Source organism: Nerophis ophidion, linkage group LG03, assembly GCF_033978795.1.
Source record: "Nerophis ophidion isolate RoL-2023_Sa linkage group LG03, RoL_Noph_v1.0, whole genome shotgun sequence".
NCBI classification, from domain to species: Eukaryota; Metazoa; Chordata; class Actinopteri; order Syngnathiformes; family Syngnathidae; genus Nerophis; species Nerophis ophidion.
In genome coordinates this window covers 20,276,942-20,291,432 of record NC_084613.1, presented here as the reverse complement: position 1 = coordinate 20,291,432, position 14,491 = coordinate 20,276,942, and the positions used below count along the sequence as shown (strand labels likewise).

The window sequence follows — 14,491 nt, the reverse complement described above, 5'->3', positions numbered from 1 at the left end:
CACCTGTCTTATGCACTTGAACTACTATAGTCACTTTGTACTTGATCTATCCTGATCTTAGGTCATCAACCTGCCACGGACTGCAGATGATTTGGCACCTTAACATTTGCTATGTTTATTAATGTGCATTGTCCCATGTAACAAAGATGTAACAAATATAACAAATGGCAACTTCCTATCAGGAGTTGTATCATACATCTATGAACAAGCTTATTGGTGTGTCTGGTGAGTCTGGCCAAAGTTAAGTAGGAGAAAATTACCCCGTTTCAATGGTCAATGTACTGCAGGACCCCACATTGATTAAACGTCAACGTTAGTTTTGTGTTGCTCAAGGTCAGTACCTAATCCAACAAGTTCTCTGCGTTTTTTTCATGTTTTGTGCCTGCTGGATCTGGTGTTTAACGCTCTTTTCAATGTGATAGAAGTCGTGCAAAAAGTGCAGGCTAAATGTCAAAAGAACACGGAAAGGGCGCACCTGCTCCAGTTTGAAGATGTGCTGGTTGAAGTAGTGCTGCAGTCGCTCGTTGGCAAAGTTGATGCAGAACTGTTCAAAGCTGTTGTTTTCATAATCCTCGAAGCCGAAGATGTCCAGCACGCCAATGGAAAAGGCCTGGCAAAAAGAAAACAACACATTCACATGTAGCACCATTCCCAAAATATGTGGGCTCTATTGATAACCTCACTAACAACTTTAACGACGCCCTGCGCGAAACCATTGATAACATAGCACCGCTAAAATTAAAAAAGGCTCCAAAAAAGCGCACCCCGTGGTTTACAGAAGAAACTAGAGCTCAGAAATTATTATGCAGAAAGCTGGAACGCAAATGGCGCACGACTAAACTTGAGGAGCTTTAGGGGCATGTAGAGTTGGGTGTCATCAGCATAACAGTGAAAGCTAACACCGTATTTGCGTATGATGTCACCTAGCGGCAGCATGTAGATGCTGAAGAGTGCAGGGCCAAGGACCGAACCCTGGGGAACTCCACACGTTACCTTAACGTAGTCCGAGGTCACATTGTTATGGGAGACACACTGCATCCTATCAGTAAGATAAGAGTTAAACCAAGACAGGGCTAAGTCTGACATACCAATTCGTGTTTTGATACGTTCTAATAAAATATTATGATCGACAGTATCGAAAGCAGCGCTAAGATCGAGGAGCAGCAACATAGATGACGCATCAGAATCCATCGTTAGCAATAGATCATTAGTCATTTTTGCGAGGGCTGTCTCCGTCGAGTGATTTGCCCTGAAACCGGATTGAAAGGTTTCACATAGATTGTTAGACGCTAAGTGTTCATTTAACTGCTCCGCAACAATTTTTTCGAGGATTTTTGAAATAAAGGGAAGGTGAGACACCGGTCGGTAGTTTACCATGAGGTCAGGATCGAGGTTAGGTCTTTTAAGAAGAGGATGAATAACCACTTTTTTGAATGCTAGGGGAACAGTGCCCGAGGAAAGTGATAAGTTTATAATATTTAGCACTGATGGACCTAATAATACAAAGAGCTCCTTGATCAGTTTCCCAGGAAGCGGGTCAAGCGACTGTGTTGGATCCATTATGGATTGATCTTTCACAGTATCATGTTCTCATATGTTCTCATAGTCATCAGTATCATCAGTATCACAGTATCACGTTCTCATAGTCATTATTGTCACCGATGTCCCACTGGGTGTGAGTTTTCCTTGCCCGAGGATGTCGTAGTGGTTTGCGCAGCCCTTTGAGACACTAGTGATTTAGGGCTATATAAGTAAACATTGATTGATTGATTGATTGAAAAGTACGCTGTAGTTTTAGTCAGGGCTGTCCTGTCACGATATTGATATCGGTATGCTATCAGTGGAAAACAAGTATGGAATGATATCAGCTTGTAACTAAAATGTTCGATACAAGCAGTCCTCCAACGTGATCACGTGTGCAAAACTAGAGAGCCATTTAACATCTAAATATCCTCCAATAAGCAAACAAGGTTGGTCTTTTCTTCTATTTTAGTCATCGACAAAAAGTAAACATGCTGGGCTATAGGCTACTAGCAGCTACACCACAGCTAAGCACACAAGGTAGACGTGTTTAATAGGCGCCCTTAATTGAACACTATGGCAGTCTAAAACAGAGTCAACAAACCAAACAACTATAGTTGCATATTACCGACACATACAAAGTCTCCAAGGCAGAAGCTAATTAGAAAGTGTCCAATAACAATTGTGTCTGCATCATTCAACTTACTGAATCAGGAGCTTACATTAATTATTGTGGCCACCAACTGTCGTCAAAAACAATTACCACTCCACTTCAACCTAAAGACAGTGTAAGTCCATTCCAGTAGATTATTAATAAATAGGTTAGTGTTTGTCATGCTTTATGATGAAACATTTTTTTTTTTAAATATTGTACAAATGTGTGTTTATTCCAATAATTAGATTTACAAGGTGAAACTAATACATGACACAAGCTCATAACATGCAACTGAAATATATTTTAAGCCACCTTGTTTGATGATTATGGCTTATACAGTAACTTATGAAAAACCATGAATTGAAAATTTGAGAGAATTTGAGTTTTCAAACACTGTGCGCCATGATCATGAAAATATAACCATAAAGGCTTGACATACCGGTACGTCAATTGCATGTAATGAGTTAATATCAAATATAGGGCTGGGCAATATATCGATATACACGATATATTGCGGGTTTGTTTCTGTGCGATATAGAAAATAACTATATCGTAATATTCGAGTATACATTCTCACACAGTTGCTTTTAGCTGTGGGCATTACACGACACGCTCTTCTCGCTCTTTCCTGTGTCTCCTTCTCACAGACAAGCAGGCACACATACTGTCACGTCATACGTCACATACGTATACGCCCTCACGGAGCAGAGAGGTAGCAGACTGGGTAACGTTAGCTGTGATGCTAGCAGAGCTGTGCGAGGGGTAATACGAGAGAAAGAAGGTACGAATGAAAGAAGAATTAATTCCCAAAAAAACAGCAGGGGGTCCATCGTCTGGCGGTGGTTTAGCTTCAAGTGGGAATATGTCGAACAGACAACCGTAACTTGTCAAGCGTGGGCCAAAAGCGTTGCTATAAAAAGCAACATCACTGCTAATAAGTAGCATCATTTGAAAAGTCATCCTGCTAGAAGATGAAGAGAATTTCATAACGTCCGTAGTAATATACCACATAGCGAAGGACGAATATTATTTGATTTCCTATTATGCAGATCATTTATATTTGACACTTAAAAAGTCTCTGGCAATCTTGCACTTTCTGTTTTGAAATGAGATGAACATTTGTGCCACTGCTTAATAACTGTTTGATAAATACAGTTTTGGTCATTTGACTTAGTTGTGATTTCCCTCTCTGCATGAAAGTTTAAAAGTAGCATATTTTAATGCAGTATGAACAAGAATGTTTTAATGTAAACACATACAATCATCATACTGCTGTGATTATATGCATCAAGTGTTCATTCAAAGCCAAGGCAAAATATCGAAATATATATCGTATATCGCCATATGGCCTAAAAATATCGAGATAATAAGAAAAGGCCATATCGCCCAGCCCTAATTGAATAGTAGTTTCACATTTGAAGATGAATTGCTAACATGAATTAACTTTTGCGCTGTATTCAAATTTTTTGAGCTTCATCTTCATGTTCTCTATTTGACTAATTTCACTCGATCAAACCTTTTCAAACGTTCCACGCTACAAAATTATACAAATATGTATGATTCCTGCTGATATTATATTGGGTCAAAATAGGTATCAGCCTACAATAAAAGCTCCAAAATCGGCAGTTATAAGGTCAGTAGGTATTTTTTGTGTAAACATATTTATTTACTCATTAAAATGAACAAAAAACAATATACAATTATTTAATAAATACAATTGTGAAATAATAAAAATTACAGATACTGTACCATATTTTCTGGACTACAAGCCGCTAGTCCTAAAATGGTATGGCTAATTTATAAATTTTTCTTCGCTAACGGCCACAAGGTTTTGCTATCAAAAATAGTTTTCGCATTTGACCGACAGAAAAAATTAAAAAGTGTATTATTGATTGTGCTATGGTGCCATCTTTTAGAAGAGTTGGCTCACTGCAGGTGCTGTGGGTTGAAAATGTACTTCCAGTTTCGTGCCTTGAACTGGAAGTATAACCGCCCATAGCGTTTCTGCTCAAAAGGATTCCTCATTCATCAGTCCAGGCAACATTTGTATGTTTTACTATACAACTAAAACAATTCATACTTAAACAGCACTAAGTAACTTTTCAACCTTCATATATCCATCCCTTTTCTACCGCTTGTCTCTTTTGGGATCGCTGGAGCCTATTTTAGCTGCTTTCAGGCGCCACCTCATTGCAGGGCCAACCTTCAACTAGGGGAATGACAACTCTGTCATAGCCTGGGGGGTCTGTATCGCTTTTACTGGCACTTAGCAACTTTGCGCAGGGTGGCAGGAACCCTGCCGCACAAAAAAACAACAAATGTGGTAACTTGCTTTCCCCATTTGTTAAAAAAACGGAAGTCAATGCTAACACCTGAATGCTGCCAGAAAAGTAAAAGAAGAAAAAGAACAGCAACTTGCAATTACTGCTATCAGGGCTGAAACTCCAAAACAACCAAAGAAACGAAAAGTTTTGTCTGAGAAGACACAAAAAGAAAAACTGAGCTTTCCCGGAAAAAAGGACAGCAAGAGTCAACATTGCCCCAGCTGTCACTCGCTGGCGTGAGCTCAAAGACGAGGGATTTTTGACCAATGCTGCCTTGGCTCTGTTCCTGCTAAACTAGTAAGTGACTTTCGATGCTCAAATCACAGTGATGGGAAATTTAGCAATACCGGTAAATAGCCACCAACTTGATAGTTTCACTACTATTTCCTTCAAAACAACCTCTCCCGCCGATCTCTCTTTGCTTTGGGCCTGCATCCACCTCGATACATTCTTGGTAGTAGCGTCATGTTGCTAGCGCAATCCAAGATAATTTCTTGATAGTGTCTGCTACTTAACATCAGCATAGCCATTAGAGACATAATGTTTGTGCCAATGTTACAGCAGACATCATGCCAGTATGACACTATATGTGCTAGTCCTCACGGGAAATGTGATTTTCTTCTGGCAACACACTACCGCTTTGGTCCACCGGCGCCGCCAAAATCAATCAAAACTGAAAACTTCCCAAGTGGGGTTTGAAAAAACCGTCCCATGTGTGATATCTGTAGGAATGTTTTCATGCATATTTGTACGTGCTATTGTAATGTAATCAAGCTAGCGTCGTTAGCATTAGCTAATATGCTAACACATTTACATAGCGGGGCGGCATAGATCGGTTGGTAGAGTGGCCATGTCAGCAACTTGAGGGTTGCAGGTTCGATTCCCGCTTGTGCCATCCTAGTTACTGCCGTTCTGTCCTTGGGCAAGACACTTTACCCACCTGCTCCCAGTGCCACCCACACTGGTTTAAATGTAACTTAGATATTGGGTGTCATTATGTAAAGCGCTTTGAGTCACTTGAGAAAAGCGCTATATAAATATAATTCGCTTCACTAATTCACTTACGAGTGTGTCTGTTAGTATTATTAACTTACAGTGGGATTCTTTTTTGTATTGTTTGGATTTTGTAAATTCACCTCGACGTCACCGTTATTGAGTCTGATTGGGAAGCTAGCTAGAGGGTCAATGACAATGACTTCTGTTTAGTTTGATTGCAGTTCAGAAACAAGGTATGAAAATAAACATTTACAAATTATTTTGAATCGGTATATATCTACGGCTTATAGTCCTATTATATGTACAAATATTTATTTCCGGTGGGTGCGTCTTATTTACTGTGCAGTCTATCGCCCAGGAAATACAGTATACCGTATTTTTCGGAGTATAAGACACTCCAGAGTATAAGTCGCACCTGCCGAAAATGCATAATAAAGAAGGAAAAAAACATATATAAGTCGCACTGGAGTATAAGTCGCATTTTTGGGGGAAATGTATTTGATAAAACCCAACACCAAGAATAGACATTTGAAAGGCAATTTAAAATAAATAAAGAATAGTCAACAGGCTGAATAAGTGTACGTTATATGACGCATAAATAACCAACTGAGAAGGTGCCTGGTATGTTAATGTAACATATTCTGGTAAGTCATTCAAATAAGTATAACATATAGAACATGCTATACGTTTACCAAACAATCTGTGACTCCTAATCGCTAAATCCCATGAAATCTTATACGTCTAGTCTCTTACGTGAATGAGATAAACAATATTATTTGATATTTTACGGTAATGTGGTATTAATTTCACACATAAGGCGCTCCTGAGTATAAGTCGAACCCCTGGCCAAACTATGAAACTGCGACTTATATTCCGAAAAATACGGTATTCATTAAACTTGAAGGACGCGGATCCTAAAGGTGCTAAAACCAAACCAGTGTTTGTTAATCTATTTTATTACAATCAATGTTGCTGTGTTTATTAATGACATAATTAAGAATTTGTCATTATTAATTAATTAATTTTGTTCTTCTAAAGCTGCCCTGCTGGTGTCATTCCATGCAGACACCACGGGCTTCTTACCTTCGAGTTGTCCTCCAAGTCCTTGTTGTTGAGCAGAGCGTGATTGGTTCTGAACACGATCCAGTCAAAGAGCGCGCTGTACAATGACTTGGCCATGGAGTCTCTCACCGTTCCTGCCTACAAACAAAAACAAACAAACACACACACATTCATCTTAAAGTAGGCTGACCATATTGTGAAATCCCAAAAAGAGGACACATATATGCGTGCCAAGGTGGGCAGCACGCCAAGGCCGGGAGTAGGTGAAAATTTGCCAATGATACTTGAACTTGCTTTATAAATAATATATTTAGTTAAATAAAGCATTTTTTCTCCTCTGTTGACAGCAGTGTTGGCGCTAGGAATTTTCAAAATGGGGTCCATGTACCCCATCAAGTCATAAAAATGGGGTCCCACAGTAAATTTTTGGGGTCCCGCAATTTTGTAAGCGTTTTGAAAACAAATGATAAACATTTGCATTGTCCTGTTATATCTCACATTACATATTCTGGTTTGGAAAAACGTCATAAACGTTACTTAATTCATTAAAATAAATAATAAAAAAGAAGACAAATTTGTAAGCATATGTAAATGTATTCAGTTATAAACATTCATTCACTTTCTTTTTTCCTTCATGGATCTAAACTTTACCACTGCCGCTAGTTTTTTGTATTTTTTTATTTAATAAGTTGTAGGTGTATTTATTCCAATATAAAAGTGTAAAAAGTGTTTTGCTTGGGTCATGAAATGATGATTATGGTGTGCCAGAGCATACGTACATTTTATATTTAACGCTTAAATTTCTGGAGTCTATAACAACTTCAGATCTATTCCTCATTTCAAAATGTTTTAGTTTTTTTCATGCTGTTTTATTGTTTGTTTGTTTTCCGCCCTTTTTTGTCAAACAAAACTATGTTTTTTACACACAAAAAATATGCAAAATCTTCCACCCAAATTTTTTTCCCAAAGTGACGTAATCGGGGTTTGCGTGTATATTGTAGCGTCCCGAAAGAGTTACTGCTGCAAAGGGTCCTGGGTATTTGTTCTGTTGTGTTTATGTTGTGTTACGGTGCAGATGTTCTTCCGTAATATGTTTCTCACTCTTGTTTGGTGTGGGCTCACAGTGTGGCGCATATTTGTAACAGTGTTAAATTTGTTTATACCGCCACCCTCAGTGTGACCTGTATGGCAGTTGACCAAGTATGCCTTGATTAACAATCAGTCCACTCCCACGCTCTCTCTGTCTCTGCCCCACCGTCACGAATGCTGTTGATTGTACACATCTTCACAATTTGTTTTGTTTTCAACCCCTTCTTAACCTTGGACGTACATTGAAAATACATGCAACCCTGACTCAAAATTTGAGGCATTTAAGAAACCCCGGCCGGACAACCCAGATAGCCCCGCAAAAGAGGACATGTCCTGGGAAAAGAGGACGTATGGTCAGTCTATCTTAAAGTCTTCTACTGTTGTAGAACTGCAACACAAACTCTTTCGCACACACAAATAAGTGCAATATAGCTTCTTTTTGCAGTCAATGTGCAGATAGCATTTTTTTCCCTGCTTATATTTTGGCCAACACAGAATTACAATACATAAAAAAAAACAATAAAACCGAATATTTATATAAATAAAAATCCAATAACGAAATATTTAATAAAGAAATGTTTAATAAAGAAATGTATAACAAAAAAAAAGGGTGTGACTAAAGTGAAATCTGATTTGTCACAGTGTTTTTACAGGAAAATGATTGAGGCTGCTGAGGACGTGCTCCACCAGCAAAAAGACACCTCCTGCATTATTGATCCTGGCTATTTTTAGCCGAATGGCCTGTGACGCTGCAGCTGCGGACAACTTATGCAAGAAGGTGATGAATATTTCAGAAAAAGGGTGATGGGTTGTGGTGGAAAGAGAACTCAGGGGACTCACAGTCGGCGTGTAAATGCTAGGCAACACGTGTGTGAGCTATGATTGTTCGTCGCACCACTAGGGTCTCTCTCTGCGAGTGAAGGGCGATTTTCACAAGATGGGGGGGTGAAACGAAAAATATATTTGACGACATTTATTATTGTTTTGCTGTGGTGTGCGGTTTACAACTGTAGACCAGAATAAAGGACGTGAATATAGCCGTGAACGACGACAACTAACCAAGTAACGACTCTATTTACTAGGGCTGTGAATCTTTGGGCACCACACTTTTCGATTCGATTCAGAATCGATTCTAGGTTCAAAAATCAATACTTTTTAATAACATTTGCTGCCAGTTCCATGATTAACTATATTCCTCCATACAATAGATCAGTGGTCCCCAACCACCGATTGGAACCGGGCCGCAGAATCATTTTTTATAGATTTTTATTTAAAAAAATAAAAAATAAATAAATAATAATAATATTTAATCTTTTTTATTTTTTTATTAAATCAACATACAAAACCCAATATACACTTACAATTAGTGCACTGACCACAAAAACCTCCACTTTCCATGACAAAAACGTCCCTTTTTCATGACAAAGAAAAAAAATAATAAAATAAAAATAAAAGGACACAGCCGGTGTTTCATTGTTTACATTCCCGAAAGATGACAGTCAAGCTTTACTATGGAACAGAGATGTGAAGCGAACACGGTTGGATTGGACCACACACACAAAGTACAGTGTATTATGCAGCAATCATTTCGAAAGATCGTGTTTCGAAGAGGGTCCCTTGCGAAGGGCAAAGATGGGCTTCGCCACCAGCCATCGACTGGTGCTGAAAAAGGTGCGGGGCCGACTTTCAGGTTGTACAGGTATGACCATATAATCTCACTAAAACACTAGTAACACAATAAGCAGATAAGTGATTTTCCAGAATTATCCTAATTGATTTGTCTAATAACATCTGAATCGCTCCCACTGTATAGTCTTTTTTTTTTTCTAGTCCTTCACTCTCACTATTCTCATCTTCGAATCTTTCATCCTCGCTCAAGTTAATGGGGAAATCGTCGCTTTCTCGGTCCGACTCGCTCTCGCTGCTGGTGGCCATGATTGTAAACAATGTTCAGATATGAGGAGCTCCACAACCCGTGACATCACGCGCACATCGTCTGCTACTTCCGGTACAGGCAAGGCTTTTTTATCAGCACCAAAAGTTGCAAACTTTATCGTCGATGTTCTCTACTAAATAATTTCAGCAAAAATATGGCAATATTGCGAAATGATCAAGTATGACACATAGAATGGACCTGCTATCCCCATTTAAATAAGAAAATCTCATTTCAGTAGGCCTTTGACATCAACAAATATGATTTGTCTGGCTCAGCAGGACAAATGGAAAAAGATAAATAAATAAAAAACATTTCTAAAATCAATGTAATTTTTTTTACTCGAGTAAGAATTAAGAATCGTGATTCATTTGAAAATCTTTTTTTTATTTACTCATTAGGACTTCTTTGACTAATTGGTGATGTACTTACCGTATTTTTCGAGCCATAAGTCGCAGTTTTTTTCATAGTTTGGCCTGGGGTGCGACTTATACTCAGGAGCGACTTATGTGTGAAATTATTAACACATTACCGTAAAATATCAAATATTATTATTTAGCTCATTCACGTAAGAGACTAGATGTATAAGATTTCATGGGATTTAGCGATTAGGAGTGACAGATTGTTTGGTAAACTTATAGCATGTTCTAGATGTTATACTTATTTGAATGACTCTTACCATAATATGTTACGTTAACATACCAGGCACCTTCTCGGTTGGTTATTTATGAGTCATATAAGGTACACTTATTCAGCCTGTTGTTCACTATTTTTTATTTATTTTAAATTGCCTGTAAAATGTATATTCCTGGTGTTGGGTTTTATCGAATAAATTTCCCCCAAAAATGCGACTTATACTCCAGTGCGACTTATATGTTTTTTTCCTTCTTTATTATGCATTTTCGGCAGGTGTGACTTATTCTCCGGAGCGACTTATACTCCGAAAAATACGGTACATATATTACAAAAGGTTTAAATGGGAGACACAGTCTCCTCAAAGCAGTTTAGAGAGAAAACAACATTTCTCTTTATTTGTCAACGGTTGTGCTTTATTAGCATCTTTAATAATGTGTTGGAAAATGTATAGTACCTGATAAAAAAAAGGGCTGGGCAATCATAAACACATAATGGATATCAATAAAAATGGTTTGATGAAACGTTCTATAATTAATTTTTTCTTTGTCGGAATAAAGCGATAGTTTCAAAGGAACAGCTTTTGTTGGTTGCATGAACAAAGGCACTCGCTCTCTGGTAACCGAGCAACCCAGGAAGTGATCACTGATCAGTGGCAGTGTGACGCTAACAGCTAATCAAGTAGCAGTATCAACTATTAAGTTAGGTTGCGCCATCTTGTTGTCTGGCGGTTTATTATTTGCATGGAGTGAGAAGAGAAAGTCAAAATGAAGAAATTGTGGATAAAATAGGAAAAGTCTCCAGGACAGTATGGCATTTTTTGGGGATTTTTTCAAAGGGACCGTAGTCAGACCAATGTGGTCTGTAAATGATGCAAGGCACTCGTCTCCACCAACACCAAGACCGCACCACTTTATCCGCGCTCACCCTTTAGAGCACAAATGTAACTTCCTGGCACTAACCCTGCAGAATATGGTTCTCCTCAGGTTTCCCTATATTTACATTTTCACACTCTGCACTATTTTGTTGCACTTCAGTAAACATTTTTTCTTCATTTTTGCACCTTAATTTTAAGAACTTATTGTTAAGCATTCAATGGCAGTCAGTTTCAGTTTATTTTGAACATGCGCACAAAAGAAATATAATATAATGCATCTAATTTTTCCAGTTGCTTCATTAAAGCATGTCCGAAAAGGAGTAGGAAGAAGCAGAGCTTACTTAATAGAATAAAATAGAATATAACAGAATGGACTCTATTGTCATTATATTTGCATACAACGAAATTAAGGACTCCAACTTAAGTAGGAGTGGGAACAATTATGCGATAAAAATAAATTACACAAGAGGTCATAAAGAAAAAACTAACAATTGAAATAAACAGACTACTATCCAATAAAAATGATAAGCAATCCTGTACAATATACAGAACACTATAGGAATATAAAATTCTGTACAATATACAGAGCGAGACAAGAGTACCGGAGTAATAAATAACAATCAGTGTCGGACGTATTGCACTCCAAGGGTAATATTGCACAGTAATCCTACCTCTTTTAGTAGCATAGCAGTTTTAACCCATTTGTTTGTTCTCTGTTTGTAACAGAACAGTGAACATGAGTAAATAAATTAATATACAATAGGTAAATACACACATAAATACATTTTAGACATATAAACATATACACAATAATGTCATTTTTGATTTTTGTTTACAGTGTTTTCCATGCTTGTGTTGACATTTTTTTCTTTCTGCCTTGATAGCTGAAGATAAATACATTTCAAATAAAAATGTTTACATTTAATATATTTTTTTCTTATTTTCGATAGGTCATAGAAATATTAATAATTCTATATAGCGATTGATTTAAAATACTTTCTAATTTTTCAGTCATATCGCCCAGCCCTATAATAAAATTACATAAACAAACAAAACACCTCAGCAGGGAAAACGTTGAATTGCTATTAGAAATATAACAATAATCCATCAATTTTCCACACCGCTTGTTCTCATTAGTCACGGTTCCCTGCCTTACTTGGGGCGTGAGGCAGGGAACACCCAGGACTGCTCACAGATGTACAAACTAACATCCATGCCCCTCATTCTCTACTTCATCCTGGGTAATCGCCCATGTGACCTTCAGTGTAAGTTGCCACAACCGCTTAACGAACCATGAAAAAGTACCTTTTCATGCAAACAGGCAAACGCATGATAATGAATTCTTAAGCTGCTTGGCAAACGTGAAACCAGTACAACCATGCTTGGTTTTTATGAGAAGCTGAACTACGTTCTCAGACGCAGGCTGTTGTGGGAAAATCAAATGGATTACATGGAAAAGGGCTGAGATGCCAGTGCAGATGTTTCTGGACAAACATGGCTGCACCGCATTGTGAAATCACGTCGCGTACATGCCGACAAAACAGCTGCTGACACAACAAACGGTTTCTCTTTGTTCTCATCTTTCATTCCTTTTCAAATGCTGCCTGTGAAAAATGTTCACATTTGCACCGATACGGTACCAATGCCCAACACCTGGTAATAGATACCGGTATCATTTGTCATTATTTCTGTGTGTTGATAAATATTTTAATGATTTTTTTTTTTTTTTTTACAATAAAATCAGTTTTTTTATTGCAACATTTAAAACTGAGCTAATTATGAATATGCCGTCCAGTTGTTGTAGTTTGTTTTATGATCACATTTCTGAGTCTCATTTGCAAGTATGACAATAAGTTGTACTTACAGTTGCAAGTCTACGACAATAGATGACAGTAGTGTACAGTTTATATCAGGGGTGTCAAATTCATTCTAGTTGAGGTGCAAGAGTAAGGAAACTACATTCCCAAGTGGGCCAGACTGGTATAATCATGGCATGATAGCTTAAAAATAAAGATATTTTCGGATTGTTTTCTTGGTTTAAAAATAGACCAAGCACATTCCGAAAATGTACAAATCATAATGTTTTGCTTTTTTACACTTAAATGTTAACTGCTTTTGCAGTAAATAGTATTCTATCCCAGTGGTTCTCAACCTTTTTTCAGTGATGTACTTCCTGGGAACTTTTTTTTTAATTAAAGTACTCCCTAATCAGAGCAAAGCATTTTTGGTTGAAAAAAAGAGATAAAGAAGTAAAATACAGCACTATGTCATCCGTTTCTGATTTATTAAATTGTATAACAGTGCAAAATATTTCTCAGTTGTAGTGGTCTTTCTTGAACTATTTGGAAAACAAGATATAAAAATAACTAAAAACTTGTTGAAAAAAAAAAACAAGTGATTCAATTATAAATAAAGATTTCTACACAAAGGGAATAAGCGGTAGAAAATGGATGGATGGATGGATAGAAGTAAGCATCAACTTAAAGTGCCCTCTTTGGGGATTGTAATAGAGATTCATCTGGATTCATGAACTTAATTCTAAACATTTCTTCACAAAAAAAGAAATCTTTCACATCAATATTTATGGAACATGTCCACAAAAAATCTAGCTGTCAACACTGAATATTCCATTGTTGCATTTCTTTTCACAGTTTATGAACTTTCATTCATATTTTGTTGAATTATTATTCAATAAATATATTTATTAAGGATTTTTGAATTGTTGCTATTTTTAGAATATTTTTGAAAAATCTGACGTACCCCTTGGCATACCTTCAAGCAGGGGCGTCACTAGACCTAATACTGTACTGGGGCACACCTGGGGCACAAATAATTCAAGCAAAAACATTTTTAGCACTTATTTATTATAAAAAATACATAAATAGTGCTTTAAAGTATGAAATCATATCAGATTATGTTGTATGTATCTTTGATGAACCACCTGAAATTAACTAATGCATTTGACCTTCTTGTGCACTTTTTTACTCCAGACTTCTAAACTGCTACTGGCAAAAGCAAAAAGGAAGAGCAATGAATCTTTTTGAAATATATATTGCAGTAATCATCTGCAAATATAACATCTACAAAAGTAAAACAAAAAATAAAGCACCCCTACATCTCTGGGTTCTTTTATATTATTTAATTTCCATTTATGGCAATGTGGCTAATCCTATTTCAGATACACAAAATTATAAAATATACACAAAACAATAAAGCCACAGTAGTAGAATAAATGAACAACTGTTGTGCGTCTGTTCAGGGAATCATTTTCTGAGAAGTAAACTGTAACGTCTACTTTTCATTTTTGCAAAGTGGTCAATCACTCTGGACAGACATGGAAATATTACAGTAACTGTTATACAGTTGACCAGTGGTTCCCAAATGCTGGGTCGTGACATAAA

The 14,491-nt window shown here is 37.1% G+C and overlaps 1 protein-coding gene across 7 annotated transcripts in view; it reads right to left on the bottom strand.

Moving 5' to 3' along the window:
* LOC133549287 (unconventional myosin-IXa-like) overlaps positions 1-14,491 on the bottom strand; it is a 244,584-nt gene that overhangs the window by 74,264 nt on the left and 155,829 nt on the right. For all 7 annotated transcript variants that reach the window (XM_061894536.1, XM_061894538.1, XM_061894541.1 and 4 more), the window contains 2 exons: positions 6,580-6,696; positions 476-610 (listed from right to left, as the gene is read on the bottom strand). In XM_061894536.1, the coding sequence (XP_061750520.1) occupies positions 476-610; positions 6,580-6,696 (252 nt within the window). The remainder of the gene's footprint in view (positions 1-475; positions 611-6,579; positions 6,697-14,491) is intronic.